Source organism: Argiope bruennichi, chromosome 6 (genome assembly GCF_947563725.1).
Source record: "Argiope bruennichi chromosome 6, qqArgBrue1.1, whole genome shotgun sequence".
NCBI classification, from domain to species: domain Eukaryota; kingdom Metazoa; phylum Arthropoda; class Arachnida; order Araneae; family Araneidae; genus Argiope; species Argiope bruennichi.
The window spans coordinates 17,509,995-17,529,453 of NC_079156.1; the positions used below are offsets into that span (position 1 = coordinate 17,509,995).

Sequence of the window (19,459 nt, forward strand, 5' to 3'; positions counted from 1 at the left end):
AGTTTTGGGGAGATCACTCCCGTTGATTTTAAGTCCTCCCGTTGGTGTGGTGTGGTGGGAAGAGGGGAGTGCCAGCTCAGGTGTCGTCCTCGTCATCTGACCGCGGTTCAAAATTACGAAGTCCGTCCCAAAATAGCCCTAGTGTTGATTTAAAACGGGACGTTAATATTAAACTAAACTAAACCTGTTAATTTTAAAGATAAATATTTCTTTGCTTTTTCTGCAGCTTTTCCAGATATTTGCTTTGCAACTTTCTTTGACACTAGTTTTTTTCACTGGACTTGATTGCCACAAACATTTATTTGTTTGCCAAAACCTTCTGTTGTTTTTGCTACTGAATTCATGTTTTTCAAAAATTTCTGTTCATTATCATTAAGATATTCTTTTTTATACAATTGAACGGCGGATTTCTTAAAAAGTTGAAAACTGCAAGGAAAATAAGTTGAGAACCGCGGATCTGCAAAAGAATCACATTCCTGTAATGAGGACCGTTTTGAAATGTTGATGACTTATGCTGCGAATAATTGTAAATTCTCGAATCATTTTAGGAATTATATTTATAGAACGGTTCGATGATTGCAAACGGTAGGATGTTTTCTTTCCCGGATCGGACGAGGTAATAATAGGCCAGAATATAGAAAATACATTTTTTTAACTCTAATGCTAGTGTACGAAAGCTATCGGTTCAAAACTCAATATTACAACAATAGCAGTGTAGAGAATATTTCAATGTAATAACTGATATTCATACTGCATTTGTGGACTCCATGAGCAATTGTAATCGCATCATGACTATTGACCAGAGTTTCAGAGCATTTAAATATTTTACTCTTGAAATATTTTGTTGGCAGATGACACTTAAATTTTATATTAATTAAAAGATAACCTTCGTTGATTTCAATCAATGCCATAAAATTCCTAATTTTCCTTACACAGCGTCGCACTCCCGCCGTGTGTGTGTGTGGGGGGGAGGCTCCTCAGATGTGAGGATGAGAGCTTCCAGTTTAGTGGTTGGTCCTAGTCACCCATGTCGATACAGAAATAGTATGGGGACGGTTATATCTCCTACCGTTGAGGAGATGTACCCCCCACGGGAGGGGTGGTACCGTGACCGGTTATGGCTTTTAGGACATTACTTCAGTTGCCACCTATGCTGTCGCGGCCGGTCCAGTCATTCAGATTTATCTGAATGCCTCAGGATGGGTCGGAATATCCAATTTGTGATTATACAACCTTGCATCTTAATTCCATATATTAGTATATGAAGGGTTAATTCCGGAAGCCTTTTTCTTGTAAAGTTCTCGTTCAGAATAAGAAAGAATCCAATATAAATGAGATTGTTCTGAATAGACTATCTTTTTATCATTTATTTTAATCTTTAAACTGGAAACAGCTGCACAAAATGCCCAACATCATTGTTACAACATATTCACAATATTGACTGGGATTCAGAATGTCGATAAACATCCTGGATAGCTAATATTGATAGTAATCTGCTATAGATCCTGCTAATAGTGGAAATTTCTATGCAAACTTTGACGAGGGAAGTTTTTGACTCGAATGGATAAAAACCTCACTTTTTTTGGAATTATTCGGCAGCATCCATATAAGGTCAATCATTGCAATAGAAGGTCATGACTAACCCCACGTGATCACGACGGTATTACGCTATCTTATTAGGACAATATCGGAACAACAGAAGGAGAAAAAACGATTGAGCACAATAATTGACCTCGTGTGAACGCACCTTTAGAAAGAAATCTCAAGAGAACATTTTAATAAACGGACAAAAGTAGTAAATAATACATCCACTTAGAAATAAAAATAAAATAACAACCCGTATCTGGCTTGACCCCAGAAATATAAAACGCATATCTCGTCAGCATATATCTGTCTCTCAGAAAATACCATAGTTATTTAAAAAATAGGCATAAATAAAATAGGCATAAGTTAAAACTATAAATTACTACAAAAACAATATTTGTGTTATAAATTGACTTTTTAAATTGTGGGTTCAAACTTGAGGTAGAGTCTCTTGACTTGCATGCATTTGCGAATACCGAAAGCATGACACCAATAAAAATAGTTCAGGAAACCGTTTAGGTATAAAGCATTTCATTAAAGTTTGCCAAACAGCCTTATTTCGGTTCGTTTATTTTCTATTAAAAGCTCATTAATATTGCTTTATTAACTGCTTTTGAGTACGTAGGATAAATCAATCTAAATTCCTTGATTTCAATTATGGAACAGTTAGTTGCTGTGATTTTTCTCAAGTTTTTACTTTCTTTTATACGATGTATAGAAAAATTTTGGTAATGATCTAAAAATTCCAACTTCAGTTTTTGATGTAAATCCACACTTCAGATCTCCCTGATCTGAAATGTGGTCTCCCATGATGTGTTAAAATCAAATCTCCCACATCCTTGGCATTATGTCTGTCTGTCCGTGGCAAAGATAATTCAAAAACATTTGAGCTAAAGAGAAAATTTGGTATGTGGTCTTAACACAAAATTTATAGTAAACCTAATTTACTGATCAACTTTTAAGCAAAGTCTATTCGGAGGAAGTTTATCTGTCCGGCTGTTCACATATAAGTTGACACGATAACTGCAAAAGGAAGAGATCTAGATAGATGAAATTCAGTATACATATCTAGCATTTATAGTGTAGATTCTTTCCAAGTTTTAGGTTGACCATCTGTCGGTCTGTCTTTTCAGAAGCATATAAATGTGATAACTCAAAAACGGAATGGCTTAAGTACTTCAAATTTGGTATATCATTTTGTGATTACAAATGTAGTTATCTGTGAAATTTTGGTTGCAATCAGTTGGGAAAAACGAGTATAAAACACAAATTGAATTTTCGGATGCTATTAACCGCATGGCAATGATTAATAACAAAAAAAAATCGCCAAGTAAAATAGCAATGCAGTAAAGTAATTCAGTAAAAATGCTAATTCACGCTAAAGGTTAATATTTCGGAATAATTGTATGTCCGTGCAATTCAAGGCGTTCTTCGCCTAACCATATACCTAAAATTTCTAAGAGGGGTGGGAAATAACATCTTTATTTGAGGGTATGCGAAGACAGTTTTGATGAGACTTTGCTGTTTTGAGATTATATTCATAATGCAAAATGCAATTTATTCAGGTTTCAGATGGAAACTTACAAATTAATAATTATTGTCGATCCTAACTTTTGATTTCAGCATCGGCAGAAGCATGCTACAGAAGATTTGGCAAGAGTTGCATTGTAAACTTGATGCATGACGAGTTACTTGTTAAACATTTGTGATGAGAACTTGGAATTCATTAATTACTTCCTCAAACATCTGTAATAAATGTGGTGCGAAGTATATCAGGACCACTATTTTGACCCACTCTGCTGTTGAGTTCAACTGATGAAATGAACTGAAATACACTGAAAACTTCAACACATTAAGCGTTTATTTCTTAAAACATGTATCTGTAATAAACACAGAGTACTGTAATTCAGGGTCATCATTTTGATCCACCATGCTCTTGAGAAAATAAATTCCTATGATAGAAATGATACTGTAGCTAAAAAATTATGAAAAGCTCCTTTACAAAGCTTGCAAACTGGGATTCGCAAAGACATGCAAGGGACTTCATCATGAAATAAAGATATGATGAATGAATTAAGTATGAAAATGGATTTATGCTCCCACTATAGTATTGCCAATCATCGTTGCCACATTATTCATTAATACCTGACATAGTAATTCAGCACATAGCCCCTCCCCCCCCCCCATAAAAAAAGAAAAGAAAATACACCTAAGAGACTTGGAACTAAGACAACACTAAATCCGTACTCTTCGTAAACGTATCCTGCAAGGAGGAGGAGAATAATTAAAAATAGTTTTAAAAACTTACTATTATGAGTGAATGAAAAAGATTTTTTAGACGTGATTAATACATTGACTGCCTCGCTGAATTTCTTACTGCATAAATTGTTTGGGCCTGCCGATCACCAGTGATTCCCAGGACCTTCAAGGTGTTAAGCTGACATTCTGTTTAATTCTAATGCATGTTGATATGCTGTTCATGTTCAACATTTTTTTTTGATAATGGCAATTGCTATTAATAACGATGAATGTGTTGGTACTCCACAGGCCACACTGTTTTCCCTATAGCTACTAAATTTGGCACATTTATACTTTTAAGGTTCGGAATGTGCGCCTCTAAAATTTTTTGAAGTTTCAATTAGAATTTTATTTAATTAAAAATTAAATTGAAGTTTGGCGTTTTCTCACGATAGATTCCGAAAATTTTATCGTAAAATATTGACTTTACACCTTTTATAAATTTAAAAAAAAATCTTTTTTATAGTCCAATTTAATAGACATGCGAATTTGTAAATTTTTTTTTTGCTTGATTTCCAATAATAGATTATTTTGCTGCCCTTAAGTTCAAACCATTTTCAATGTTTCCTCAACGTGTGATTTTTTTTCATTGCTGAATGCTAAAGAACAAGGTTTCTGTTTAATATCTGTGTAGTTTACGAGACGTATAAAAAAAAGAGATTACATCATCGTGAAATTTAAAAGATAGATGAAAAGTTACGTTTTAAATAGGGCCATAATATCATGGGATTGATCCCTATTAGAAAGATCAATGTACACAATAAACAAAGTATACTATATAAGAGACAATTAAAATTACACGTCTTTAATTTTAAATAATTTGGCTTTGATAATTGAAAACTGTAATATTAAAAACTTCATAATTCGGTCAAATTTGATCATAGATGATATAAACATTATTATTATTATTATTAATATTTAAAAGATTGTGCTTCAAGAATATTTCGTAGAATATGATTCCTTAGGACAAAAGAACTGTATAAAATTTGCACTTTTTAATTATTTTAAGTATATTTATTGACCGAAACATCTTTATTTTCGTCATTTGAATACTTTTGAATGTAAAACTAAAAATTGAATAATTCGGTGAAACTTGATAGCAGAAGATTGAAACATTAGATTGTCAAGATTATTTTACTGAATGTGATTTACAGGATGAAAAGATTGTATAATATTAAGTTTTCATAATTGATTTCAGAAGTACATTTATCGAATAAAATAAAATTACCGCATTTAAATATTTTTAAAAGAAAAATTGAAAACTGAATTCCATGATGAAGCAGAGAAATTTTTATTAAATAATTCTTTGAGACATTGCATCAATGATGAAATCTGTTCTGTAATTAGCATAAGATTTCAATACTGAATGATTCTGTTTTCTATACTCAAATTTTTAAAAATACATGCTTAGTTTCAGAAAAATATATTTTTGTATTAGGGGAAATTTGATCACCTCCACTTTTGTTTAAAGTGCAAATTCTAGGGGAACTCATCGAAAATCGGAGATACATAGAACAATGAACAGAATAGTTAAAGGCTTTTATAATAGTATGAGTTATATGAATATCAAAACTTAAAAGTATTTTGAGGAAGAAGCCAATTACTTAAAAAACTTAGTTACATAAAATGTTTAATTTAAAATTTTAGCGGGCCTTAATCCCGGCGAGCCAGTTGGCCGTCGAAGGAGGCTAGTTAATATAGATAAGTTAAAATGTTAGTGAAGATTAGTAACACTCAATTCAATAGTTCATTTTTATTAATAAAAAAATTGGAAAAATATTTTTATTTAACGATTCAGTTCTAAGTTTTAGAAAGGAACGACATAAAAATACATAACAACAAAACTACAAAATAATACATAATAATACATACATACGTAATACATAAACTATAAAACTTATTTTAATTAAAATGAGAACAGGATGAGAGCAGGATACATGAGTTTATGCAGCTTCGCATTCTTTATACAGCAAGTTGTGTGATGAGTAGATACTACGGTATACCAGCGTTCTATATCACATTGTTCGGCGCTCCATGCATTTCGTCATACATTTTCATGAAATTTCTAATTTCATATACCAGAAGAATATACCAAAAATTCGACACCAAGCATGGTATGAAAGCAAAGTAAGAGTTATTGTAAATAAAATTGAATTCTAAAAGGGAAAAAGAAACATGAAAGGATAATATTAGAATATTGAAGCGCCAGAATTGTATAATGTAAATAATCGTGATTCTTTACATAACATAAATCAATCAATTTCATCTCAGAGTTTTCAGAGATAAGATGATCTTAATCATTATTTAAGAAACAGAAAATGCAAAAGGATGGCATAGAAAATATAAGTGTGTAGGAAAAAACAGCCTATCACTAATGTCTGTTGAAAATAAATATTTCTGACTGTGAGAATACACGCTGAGCTTCTGCTTGTTTTTAGATTATTATTAACCTATCTGCTTGAATCTGGGGAATCAATTGTTTTACAGACACACACCATCAATTCCTTTAATATTCGCCTTTTTACTTTCTCTTATAGTTCCACGGGGGGGGGGGGGTGTCACCTCGTAATTGTGGATGAGAAGCTTCCGGCATGGTAGTTGGTTCTTGCCGCCCTTGTGGGTTCACGAAAAGGTAGGGGTCTGGTACCTCCCATCCATGACGGGACATACTTCCTTAGGGAAGGGTCGTATCTTGGTCTTAGGACTCAACCACGGTTCCCACCAACGTTGCTGTTGCGGCAATCCGGTCATTCAAGTTTTTTCGTGTGCCTTCTGGCCGGAGTAGGTCGGAGTAGCCATTTTGTATTTACCTTCTCCCATACGAAGTGTAGAAAAAGTATTCTAATCGTCAAAAAATTCTAACTCGAGATTTTGATAAATCTACACGTTTTACACCTCCTTGAATTCGCAAAACACATTTTCAGCATTATGTCTGTTTGTCCGTCCGTTCGTCTTTCTGTCTGCTACAATGATAACTCAAAAGCGTGTTGAGGCAGACGGATAAAATTGGTATACGATCTTTGCACCAGATTAGTAAATTTCCATCAAATTTTGATCAAAATCCATTATGAAGATGTCTGTCTGTCCGGCTGTTCGAATATAAGTCAAAACGAAGAGAGATAGATGGATTAAACTCGGCACACAAATTTAACAATTATATTAACCAATCAAAGTTATCTATCAAACTACCGAATCCGACGCCTATATGTCTGTACATTCATAAGCCTGCAAACGCGATAATTTAAAAACGCAAGGTTTTAAATATATCAAATTTGGTATGAGATTTTGTGACTACAAGTGTAGTTTTATGTCGAATGTTTGTTTCAGTTGATTGGGAAAAACGCGCCTAAAATACAATCTCGATTTTTGGATGCTATTAACAGCAAGTCAATGATTAATTACCAAAGAAATTTCGCTAAGAATCACACGAAAGATTCAATAAAAATGCATTATTTACGCAAAGAATTAATATTCCTTAACTATTATTCCCCAATCCTATACAAGGTATTCTGTGCCTTACTCAAGGTCAGAATTTTTTTCTGTGGTGTGGGGGGCGGGAACAACACTTTTATTCGAGAGTATGCGAGAAAGTTGTGGGGTGACGACTCCCGTTTGTTTGATTTGATATTATTTAAAGGCTATTGTCATATCTCTGTATATGTAAGCACACAAGCACAACATTTTTTTTATGAGGGAAAACAAAAATATATCAATAACAACAAAATCTAGAACTTTAAATATTTTATTTAGTTACATTTATTTATTCTGTCTTCTGTCTACTTTAACATGTTCATCCAGTTTAGAACATTATTTTCAGAGAAATGTATTATAAAATACAGCTGGTTTTAAAAATTAAAATTTTAAATTTAGCATGAAATTTGAAATCTCTATTATATCAATATATTTTTCATAAATATTCTAAACGCTGAACCGCAATATTATTAAATAAGCAATAAAGTAGAAATTATATATCTATATATATATATATATATATATATATATATATATATATATGTGCGTGTGTGTGAGTATGTACATATACAAAATGGTGTGGGAAAAATTGAATACAAATATCCGTCTTTATAAACACGAAAGAAATGAAATTCAGTAAAAATATGTATTAATTGTGATTTCTCAACAGGATACAAAAGAGACTGTTCCTTAAACACTTTAAACAATGAATAAACAACAGTGCGAACATGTAATCAGGGCGTGGAAAAATAGATAAAAATTAATCATACAGAATAAAAAATGTGCTGATAAGATATTTGTGACAAAGTATGAATGATGTGCTGCGTTTTATTTAAACACTATTTCCATTTTAAAAGAAGATACAGAAGAAATCACTCTGGATAACTTCGATAGCAAATTACATCATTACTCGTGTGATAAAAGCAGATAAAGTTGATGAAATACAAATAACCTGAAAATTCACTTCATAAAATCGTTAACACGTGTAAGCGTCATCCACGTTTTCCCTCATCTTTATAACTAAATCATTAAATCTCTAATATACGAGTTGATATACCAGATCTTACTGTTTAAAAAAAAAGACTATTACGTCTTTTCTAAAACCATTAAATTAACATTTAATCAAATTAAAATCATTCATCTTTAATGAATGACTTTTAATCTAAAAATTACTTCTACATAAAATCTATCATAATGCTGAAATTTCTCCAATTTCGGGAATAGTTTTAAACATATTCTTTAAAAGCTTTACTGCGAATTTCGAAATTATTTTGGCTATGTTAGTTACTAATCTATTAACTTCGGAATGACTTTGAACATGTTTTTTTAACAGCCTTTCTATTAATTTTGTAAATTTCCTTTAGATTCTTTAAAGCAGTATTCCTTGGCTGTTTTTTCCTAATCATATTTGTAAATCTTTATCTCCGTTTAAGTCTTCTTTCTCTTTTCATTGGTGCAAAAGAGGCAGGGACAGATTGTCCAAAAACAAAGGAAGTTATTACAAAAGAGTCGGGGGCTGGGTTGCTACTCAAGTTGTTGATGCTTGCGGCAGACAGAATTCGGTATCCTCGGTTGAGTCCTATTTTTTTCTCTCTTACTTTTAATTTTTCTTCAAAATGATTCAAATTAAATGAAGCATTTCAAAAATATTTAATCAACATGGTTGTCATTTTTTTATGCCAAAATAAATAATTATTTTCCTTTTGCTTGAACTAATGTTTAATTTTTAAAAGAAAAATAGTATAAAAATAAATGTATGCTTAATGGTTATAAGTAATTTTAATTACTATCATTATCTTAAAAGACCTAAGAGTTTAAAATATTTGAATTATAATAGTGACAACTATTATAATTCAAATAATTTATAATTTTAACTAAAAAAAAACCGTATTCATATTGGAAATTTAATTGGGAATATTTTTGAATGTGTAAGCAAACGTTCTCGATATTAATAATTTAAAATAAATAGTACAAAGCAGGTATGAAATTATTATATGCGTAGATAAATGTTTCGAAATTTTTAATAAGATTTTGAAACATTTACCTACGCATATATACGATATATTTTGTACAAAATATACGATATGTTTTGTACAATGCCCAGCTTCTTGATAAAAGACAAATATTTTTTAATATAAATTATCTGTTCTTCAATAGGTCTATGAAAGAAACGTTACTGTTGTGAAGAGTCATGATTTGTTAATTGTGCAAGATGCTGAAATGTATTGTGTTTCCAATGATTTAAAGATAATTTTCTATTTTATTCTTATATGCAACTGAAGGCTAATGAAAGTAGAATAAAGTTCCAGAAAAATGGACTAAAATTAATTCACGATGAGAGTAATTATAATTTATATCATTATTCACTATTGTCTAAAAAAATTAAAATATAATTCAAATATGAGGAGAGAAGATGTATAATTTTTAATGAAAAAGAGTAACATTAATTAATTAAACGTTAATTTACTTTAAATAATTTTGAAATTAAAAAATGGTTTATATTTATAATTATTTTTTAATTAATTAAATTATAATTTAGGTATGAGGGAGATAAATATTTATTTTTGCATAAAAATGAATAACTTATTAATTAAAACTATCTCTAAAGTGTTCATTTAATTGAATTAATTTTAAAAATAAAACCTATATTCATATTTGTTATTATTTTTCTTTAAAAATTAAATTAGAATTCAAATAAGGGAATAGATATTTATTTTTGCATAAAAAAATGAAAAACAGATTGATTAAAATCATCTGTAAATTGTTAATTTAATTGAAATAATTCTGAATTTTTCTTTAAAAAATGCACTAATATTTGTAATTATTTTTCTTTAAAAAAATTAAAGCATTATTCAAAAATTTTGAGGAAAGGATATTTATATTTGTATAAATAATGCAAAGCATATTAATTGAAGCTATTCGTAAATTGTTAATTTAACTTGAATAATTTTGAAAAAGTTAAAGAGGTGTTAACGCTGACCTCGTTTACGAAGCGATTGCCTTGCGAACACTGCCAAACGCGGAGACAAATTACTAGTCTATCAGATACGCAAAAAATTTGAAGATTATAGCTGGTTGATACAGCTTATTGTTTTAATTAATGAACATCCTAAAGGTATACTATTGTTAAACTAAATGGCATCACAAATCAATTTTCTTTCTCTTGTAAAACAATATAATCCGGACTAATTATTTCAATTGTAGTGAGATTAAAAGCCTGCAAATTTGTTTTGGATTGGTGGGCATGAAATGTGCTGATATCGCGAGTTTATATTCAATAGTGTGCATAATAGAAAACAAATTCAATCGATAGGAAACAACACCTTTTTCCTCGTGTAAAATCAGTTAGTTTTGCGAAGTCTCCAAAAATTCGAAACTTGTGAGGCCATAATTTACACAAAATCTTCGAGCCTATCCTGAATGTTCGGTTGAGCAAAAAACCATGCTTCACATAGAATTTTTATTTTACCATTATATTAATCTGAAATTTAATACTGATGAACTAAAAGACGCTCAAAGAAAGATAGTGTGTTTAGGGGAAAATCAAGATCTTCTTAATGTTTCGTATTTTTAAAAACTAACTTTTTAAATTTATGCCAGCCTCAAATTTTAGTTACATGCCAAATTCGACTCTTACACTATTAATGCGAGTTTATAAAAAATAATCTACATATATAAAACGTTATGTATGTAGATTATTGAAATGTTCGTGGTATAGAAATGGCTCTTATTACATATTGTTGAATGGCAACAATTAAATATAAAAAAAAACCATCACACGAACATTTCACACTGTTTCACTGAATGGTTTTACAGCTGTATTTAATTCAATACTTAGTTTATTATTGAAGCCTCAAAATATTAATAGAAGTTCACTGCATGGATAGGGCTCACGAAACATATTCACTCAGAGGAAAAAAGATGTAAAAGCAATTAGGAAATAGGCGTTAAAGTTTAATCTAGGCAGAAAATATGTTTAACCATTGTCAGATGGTTAATTGCTATGATTTATTTGTCTATGGATATTGAAGATCATATCTTACAAAAATATCTACTCATAAAAAGAGATTTTGATTAAAACTCGTAAAATTAGCTTTTTAATGATACCAGTCTCATTTCTGCACAATACTTTCTTTATTTTTAACAATTTTTAAAATCTAATATAGGATTTTTAACAACGAATTTTTAATGCTGTGCAATATAAACTCGTCCATCAAAAGAAGCAAGTCACGTATTTTTGCCCATATTAAAATAAAAATAAAACAAGTAATATATAAAACAAAATTTTTAAAGTCAATTCCTACTTAGATCAACAATTTTTTATTTTTATTTTAGTTACTTCTTATTAAATAATTACAAAATTGGTGACAAACTTGACCACCATTTGGCGACATGGTGGCGGATTTGGTGACTTTGGCGACCAAACAGAAATTGCAGGACAAATTTAATTAACTAATTAATATTTGAAAAATAACTGTATTAACATCAAGTGTCATCCACTACAAGTTTAAAAAAAATGTATTTGAACTTGACAGGATCAATAAAAAGTATTTTATTAACGATTGAAAATTTGAACAATATATATAAATATATATAGGGAGAGTGTGAAAAATTAGGAATATATATAGTAGGAATTGAAGAAGCTTTCTTTGGACAATAATTCCGAAGTAGAGTTTTTATTTTGTAATATCTATGGATATGAAACGCTAACTTACGTGGCACAGAAATCGTCCTTATAATTTATTGTCAAATGTCGTCAAACATAAGCAAACCACCGTTCAAATTTCGTTCTGTTTCTTTCAGCGTTTTTATAATTGCATTGAATTCAACTCTTCACTAAGGTAATTAATGGAAGAGCCAAAATATTAATAGAAATTTTCTTGAAAATATTCGCCATATCACTAAAAAGTATATTCTATCAGAAGAAAGAAAATATAAAAGAAATAAAAAATAAAAATAGTTTTTAAACGGAAGCTTTAATATAGGCTTAAATGATACCAGTTGGGTAATTGCTGTGAACTTAAATATGAAAATTAATGTCCATACCTTCCAAAACAATTATTTTACAAAACTACTCTTTGCATTATCTTAAGATTCGAAAAATTATCTTTATAATGATATCAATTTCATTTCCGTACGATTTTTCCTTAATTTTAATAATATTTCTTAATTCCATTTGATACACAATTGATTTGATACAATATTTTCAAATATTATGATGGGATTTAAATTCATCTATCAAAACATTCACTTGCGCGCCTTTGCCAAGTATCAATTCCACTGCAGGACTTTCTCTTCCGCTTTTATTTCATTATCTAGAAGTTTTTTAATTTGCAGTAAATTTTTTCAATTGAATTAATGTTTTTCAATCCTATCAAGTAAAATTATTAGTATTATTATTACTAATAATTTTACTTTACTAATTAATTACTAATTTTAATTTTATTATTACTAATAAATTTACGCGATTAGTATACTTTTATTAACTTGCACGCGTTATAATTTGTTTTATTTTATTCCATTAAATTCATGTTTTTTGGTCAAATAACAAGGTGAAATAATATATATATATATATATATATATATATATATATATATATATATGCATTTCGCATTTTTAAAGTCTCCAGTTACAGCAATTGGCGCGAACAAGTTGATCGCCAAAGACAGCGAGTTTAATGAAAAGAGCTCTTCAAAATGAAATTGCAGCTATCCATATCGAGCGGAACTCCGTTACCATAATAGAACTGCGTATGAAAAGCAAAGCAATTAATGCCGCCGTGAGAAGCAGGTATATTAGAAATTGAGCAGATATATGCAGGAGTAAAAAAGCTCACCTGTTTCGTATTTAATTCCCATAACAAGCAAAAAGACTGTGAATATAAAGGACACAACAAACATCGAACACCCGAATATCAGCAAGAATTTCAATCTGGATCGGTTATAATGTTCGAAGAGCTGTCCTTTCATGTGCCTCACATTCAGCTGAAGAAGAAGAGCGGTCACCATTTCTGTAAAGGGAAGATAGAGTGTGTTAAAAAAAGAACGTCATGTGTCAAAAGGTTCCAGTGTCAATAAGAAGGCCATTTACCCCTTTGCAGACAATGACGAGTCAGACTCGCGCATCGAATTACTGAATTTTTAATTTTAAATCTGCAATTAAATGAAAATTTTAAATAATTTAAAATGAAAAAAATCAATTTAAAAAGTATCATTACCTCAAAGTCCTTTAAATTATTACAGGAAGTAAAATAATAATAAATGTCCCAAACAGAATGCGTCATCTAATTACGAAATTAAGAAAATTCATATGTGAAAGGATTAAGAAATTCTCTACAACTGATTCTAATGCACACATTATGAAAATTTTATATTCTTTTTCTGGAAATGATTACTTGTGTGTTGTGTTGTTGTCACGAGTAAAACGTTATTAACAGGTATTTTATCAACGGATAAAATTATTTCTAAATATGATGTACCGACGGATAAAACGTTATTAGCAGACACACTATACCTATTTATTAAAATACTATTTGCAAGTTTAATCGAATTGAATACATTCAAATTGATATTTTGTTACGTACTTTTTAATTTCACATATAAAAAAGTATAGAGAAAGTATTGAAATCATCAAAAAAAATTTGAATGTGAGATTTCCACGAATCTCTAAGTTTAAGACCTCCTTCAGTTCGTAAAACACATTTTAGGCATTATATCCATCTGTCTGTTTGTCTGTCTGTGACAAAGATAATTCAAAAAGGATTTCAGCTAGAAATATGAAGTTTGGTGTATGGTTTTTACACCACCAAATTTGTAGATATTTTTCAAATTTTGAGCAAAATCTATTCGGTGGGAGTCTATCTGTCGAGCATATTTTAACACGATAGGTAGAAAACGAAGAAAGCTACATAGATAAAATTCGGTACACGGATTTAACACCTACAATGTAGACACGTATCGAATTTTGAGCCAAATCCAACAAGAGATTTCTGTCGGTCTGTACTTTCAGGAGCATCAACTGGAAAACACAATGACTTAAATATATCAAATTTATTATGTGATTTCGAGACCACAATTAGAATTCTTTGTCAAATCTTGGTTTCAGTCGGTTAGAAGAAATACGTCTAAAGCAGGAATTCGATTTTCGGATACTAGTAACCGCATGCCAGAGATTAATCACCAAAGAATTCACTAAGGATCACACTATAGATCCAGTAAATATTTTAAATTCACGTCAAAGGATGATATTTCGTAACTATTATACGCCAATGCCATGCGAGGGGTTTTCTGCCTTACCCAAGATCCACAATGTTTAGCAGGGATTAGGCGATAACTCCTTCATTGGTGAGTATACGAGAAAGTTTTGGGAAGACAACTCTTGCTGGTTTTTTTTTTGCTTCTGAATGTAGGTATTTTCGTTGGGCCATCGAACTGAAATTTGCAATTTGAATTCTGATGAGGTTATTCATTTCTTTGGCGAGGGATTAAAAGCTTTCAAGATGGCTCTGGTCTTCATAGCTGTCAATATTTTAAGCTAAAAAAAAAACCAAAGCAAGCGCCGAAATCCCTTTTAATCCACAGTTGCAATACAGATACCTAGCGTTCTATGCAATTTTAATATATTTCTTCAAAAACAGGCGGTGTAAGGCGATGCTATGGTCTGACGATCTTTCTAAAAGCTTGCGGAAATGAATGTATTATAAATGAGAATATTTTCGAAGAGAGTTTTTCTCGCGTGTACGGAAAGTTTTATTACCCAGAAAAGAACATTCAGTTCTTTTCTGGGCAATAAAACATATTCAGTCCTTGAACTTGTTTTACAAAATGAACAATATTTGAATTCTGAACTTGCCATTTTCTTGAGGACAATATATTTCTTCATTGTGTTTTGTATAATTTATTTGTATAATATATAATGTACATAAAATATATCCTACAATTCGGAATTGAGCATTTATATTATATGTCTGACCGTTCTATGTTACACTGTAAAGTAATTTATTGTATTTACCATTGTTCAATTTATGTGTTGTAGTAAACTTATTTAATTTACTTCAATTAACTAAATTATTAATTAATCAATTCATTTTTTTTTACTTTTAATTATTCTTTTAAATGGGGTGTGTAAGGCGTCGCTATGATCTGGCGATCTTTCTGAAAGCTTGGCGTAAAATGGAGTCGCCAAGCAAGATAGAAGAGAGTCGCGAACTTCAGAGAAAAATGTATTGAGATTTTTATATGCGATGTTCCCATTAATGAAATCTAACAATAAATAATCTTGAGTCTAAAATAGTCATTCCTTGTTTTCGGTCACAAATTTACAAATATATTATAAGAACTTTCATTACAAGTGTCATTGGCTGCTAGGTCATTACTTTGCTCATTCACTTTGAACAATAAATGTTATACAAACAACGCGAAAATCGAAAAAAGTATATATCTAACAGTAATTAATTGCCTTAATTATATTGTCAAGAGCACATTTTTGCTTAATGTTGTAACTAGAAAAATAATTTATTTAAAGTAATTAACATTTATGCAATTTTTAAAAATAATGTGACTTTAATGAAATATTCTCTTTTTTTTCTGTTTTTTCCCCATTTTATCACTAGAATTTTGAAAATGTAAGAAATGTATGTTTTTATATTTGTCGAAAGCTACCAGAGCACATGATATTTTGTCCTTTTTAAGAGGCTGTAAAATGTTCAATCTGCTAATAATCTTATCAATAAAATGCATAGTTTTATTGAAGAAACGCAGAATTAACAGACAAGCCTTTCTTTCCATTTGGTCGGCCGTCTCTATCGATGTTTAGATTAATCTTACAAACAAGATGTTTACCATTTTTAAAGAATCCCAATCAAATAGTGTGATAAGGAAAATTTAGGTACATTTATCAATTTATATATACATTTTTTTTTTGCTTTATATTGTACTTTATATTGTTAGTCACTGGTGACGGTCACTATCTGTACGAAAAATCTGATATTAGTCATCAATGACTGATGTGGCCTGAAGAGGAAGTTCAGTGTCAATCACTGATGACTAATGTGGCTCTTAACGTGTTAACTGCCATTAAACATTTTTATAAGCGAGAGAAGAGAACTTTTAATGAACTTTAAATGAGGAAAATGAACAAACATTGACAGCACTTGCTAATAAAGGTTATCTGAATTCCTTGCAAATAATCCTATCTATGTAGAATTATCTTTCACTTATGAGTAAGTGGGGGAAAATTGCGTTTGTATAATGCAACTGCTCAGTGCTAAAATATTCTACTTACCCAATAAGAGAAAACTCGTTGTTCCATAATGATTATCTTTCCAGATGCAGAAGATAGCTCCTAAAATTCCCGCCATAAAACTGATGACTAGTAGAACGCCCTTCGCAACAAACAAGGGGGTCTTCTCAAACTTCTTTTGACTCTCCATTATGAAATTTGTTTGTTTTCAGATTCTTGGAATAAAATCTATATTAATAAAAGTTAAATACATGAATAAAAATCCAAATTACTGAATAGATTTTCTTCAAATTAGCCGCTTTTTCTAATCAAATTGTTCGCCCAGATTATTGACTTTTTAGCCTATAAGCGATAGACACGGAGCGCATTTTGAACACTGCATCTTGTTATTTAATACAACTGAAAAACATGAATTGAATTCAATCAGTCTGCTACAAATTATTGTGGGTGCAAATTAAAAAGTGTGTATGCAGCGAAATAAAAGCGGATATGAAAAAGACTATTATCTCGGAGTTAATGTCCATAGGAAGCGATATTTCATCGTAAAGGTGGGTTTATACTCGGCCAATTATAAGACCGCCAGTTGGCAGCGCATGCATAAAAAGGCTGAAAAATACTGCTCGGTCCATGGCAAGTATTTGTCCCGACGGGACAATAACATGCCTGTATTTTTTGTCTTACTGCGCATGCGTTTGTAGAAATTGGAGTGAAAAAAATTAATCACTTAACATTGATTAATTCCTACATTTTTTGCGCTTTGTTCTTTCTGATAAGTGGTTGTGTTTTTTCTCCCATTTTATTTGCTATTTTTTTCCATAGTTCTCCAAATTTTTATTGACCTTTTTTTTATTTTATTTTGCCATGTGTCTTTGTGCAAATATCCGTCATTTTAATACGATAGGCAGTGAAAAAGAAAATTCATTGACGCCAAAACGGCAACTTATAGGCAAGCATGGAATGCCCGATTCTATCTTATGAAATTGTAATAACATAAATCAATTATATAAATTGGAAAACATAATTCAGTCCCTTTTTGCGCATGCGTTGACTTACTGACTGTCTTATAAATGTCCAAGTGGAAACCTATCTTAACGGTAAAAACAATTTACAGATTATCGAATTAAATTTTTAAAATTTATTCAAAAAATTGTGTATTAAAAGAAATTCTTATCATTAAAAATGTTTTCTTTTTAATTTATAAAATAATTTATAAACCATTTTTGTGAGATAATAGTTTTGTAAGATTTAGCCATCAATTACCGTAATTAAGTCGTAGGGATTAACAATTTGTTGGCGGTTAAGCCTATTTTCGCTCTTGATTAAACTTTCTCTTTGAAGTCTACTTTTTACTTTCTTTTACATCTTGTTTCATCTGAATGAATGTAGTTTTCGGCGAGCCTTCTTCAACGCATTTCTAATAATAAATTTCGGCTCATTAATTAGCGAAACGTTGAATTAAGTGTAGTGGTTAAAACATTCAATGGAACAGTCTGAAAGTTCGTTAAGAAATTTGTTTACACTTGATTGCTACCATTCAGCGATAAATAATACAAGCGATTTCTAGTCAAGTACATTAGCGTTATATATATATAACTCTATTGAATCGGACACACACACACACACACACACACACACACACACACACACACACACACACACACACACACACACACACACACACACACACACACACACACACACACACACACACACACACACACACACACACACACACACACACACACACACACACACACATAACATTAGTTTTCTACTTCCTCATATACGAAGTATAGAGAAAGCATTGTAAACGTCAAAAAATTCGAACTCGAGATTTTGATGAATCTCCATGTTTGAAACCTCCCTGATATTGAAAAACACATTTTTGGAATTATTGTATGCCTGTCCGTACGTTTGTCTGTCAGAAACGTAACTCAGAAATGCTTTGAGCTGCACGAAAATTTTGAAATTTCGTATACGGTCTACACAAAATGCTTAGATTTCTATCAAATTTTGAGCAAAATCCTTTCAAAGGAGTTATATCTGTCCGGCTATTCAAATATAAGTTAACACGGCATATATAAAACGAAGAAGTTAGATGAATAAAATTCGGTATATGGTTTTAATATCTATAGTGTAGACTATCGAATTTAGGGCGAAATCCAACAAGGAGTTGGCCGTCTGTCGGTTAGTACTTTCAGAAACATGTAAGCGCGATAAAAGAAATGACTTAGATACAGCAAATTTTCTATGTAATTTTGTGATTACAAATGTTGTTCAGTGACAAATTTTTGTTTCAATTGGAAATTGGACCGTTACTAACATGGAGTGAAAATTCAATCAGATGAATATATTAAGATCTGAAAATATTAAAATGACATATTGTCAGTGAGAATAGGCAACTTGCAAAGTTAAGCACATTATGAAGATAGTTAAAAATCAATTGCATAATTCCACTTTTATAAGAACAGAACAAGGCGAGTTAAATAAAATAATGTAAAACGATATCACTCACCTTTTATACAAGACGCTCCGGGTAAATTTCTAATTTCTCTGCCGAGCACTGAAGAGAAACTAAATTCTTCGATTTTATGTATTTATCGGCTCAACGAGCGTTTTCTGATAATCTCTCGAAGAAGAGATAGCATAAAAATTGCAACAGGTAAAACCCGAATATTAATAAAGAAAGTGAAACCTGCGCTTCTGGGTTCAAGGTGCGAAACCAAAGTACGTTGCAACATTATTAAGGAGCAAATACATTTCACCTTTTATTTAAGTTATAATCTTTTATAAAGACGGTGCCATTCATTAACAAAAGTATAGAGGCTCCTTCCCGATTTCTTAGTAAGTAAATATTCTAATAAT

The 19,459-nt window shown here is 30.7% G+C and overlaps 1 protein-coding gene across 1 annotated transcript; it reads right to left on the reverse strand.

The window, feature by feature from the left end:
• Positions 1-5,267: 5,267 nt before the first annotated feature.
• On the reverse strand, positions 5,268-19,206 carry LOC129972585 (uncharacterized). Its single transcript, XM_056086777.1, has 4 exons — positions 19,110-19,206; positions 16,637-16,822; positions 13,191-13,364; positions 5,268-6,038 (listed from the first exon to the last, which is right to left on the reverse strand). The coding sequence occupies exons 2-4, from the start codon at positions 16,782-16,784 to the stop codon at positions 5,893-5,895; spliced, it is 468 nt and encodes a 155-aa protein (XP_055942752.1). The 5' UTR covers positions 16,785-16,822; positions 19,110-19,206; the 3' UTR covers positions 5,268-5,892.
• Positions 19,207-19,459: the final 253 nt, after the last annotated feature.

Bases quoted from the DNA above. Each gene is read 5' to 3' on its own strand.
- LOC129972585 (XM_056086777.1), bottom strand. From the start codon at position 16,784: ATGGAGAGTCAAAAGAAGTTTGAGAAGACCCCCTTGTTTGTTGCGAAG. The intron at 13,365-16,636 runs GTAAGTAGAATA...TTCCCTTTACAG, and splicing joins AACGAGTTTTCTCTTATTGG to AAATGGTGACCGCTCTTCTT. The intron at 6,039-13,190 runs GTGAGCTTTTTT...TTTCCCTTTTAG, and splicing joins GGGAATTAAATACGAAACAG to AATTCAATTTTATTTACAAT.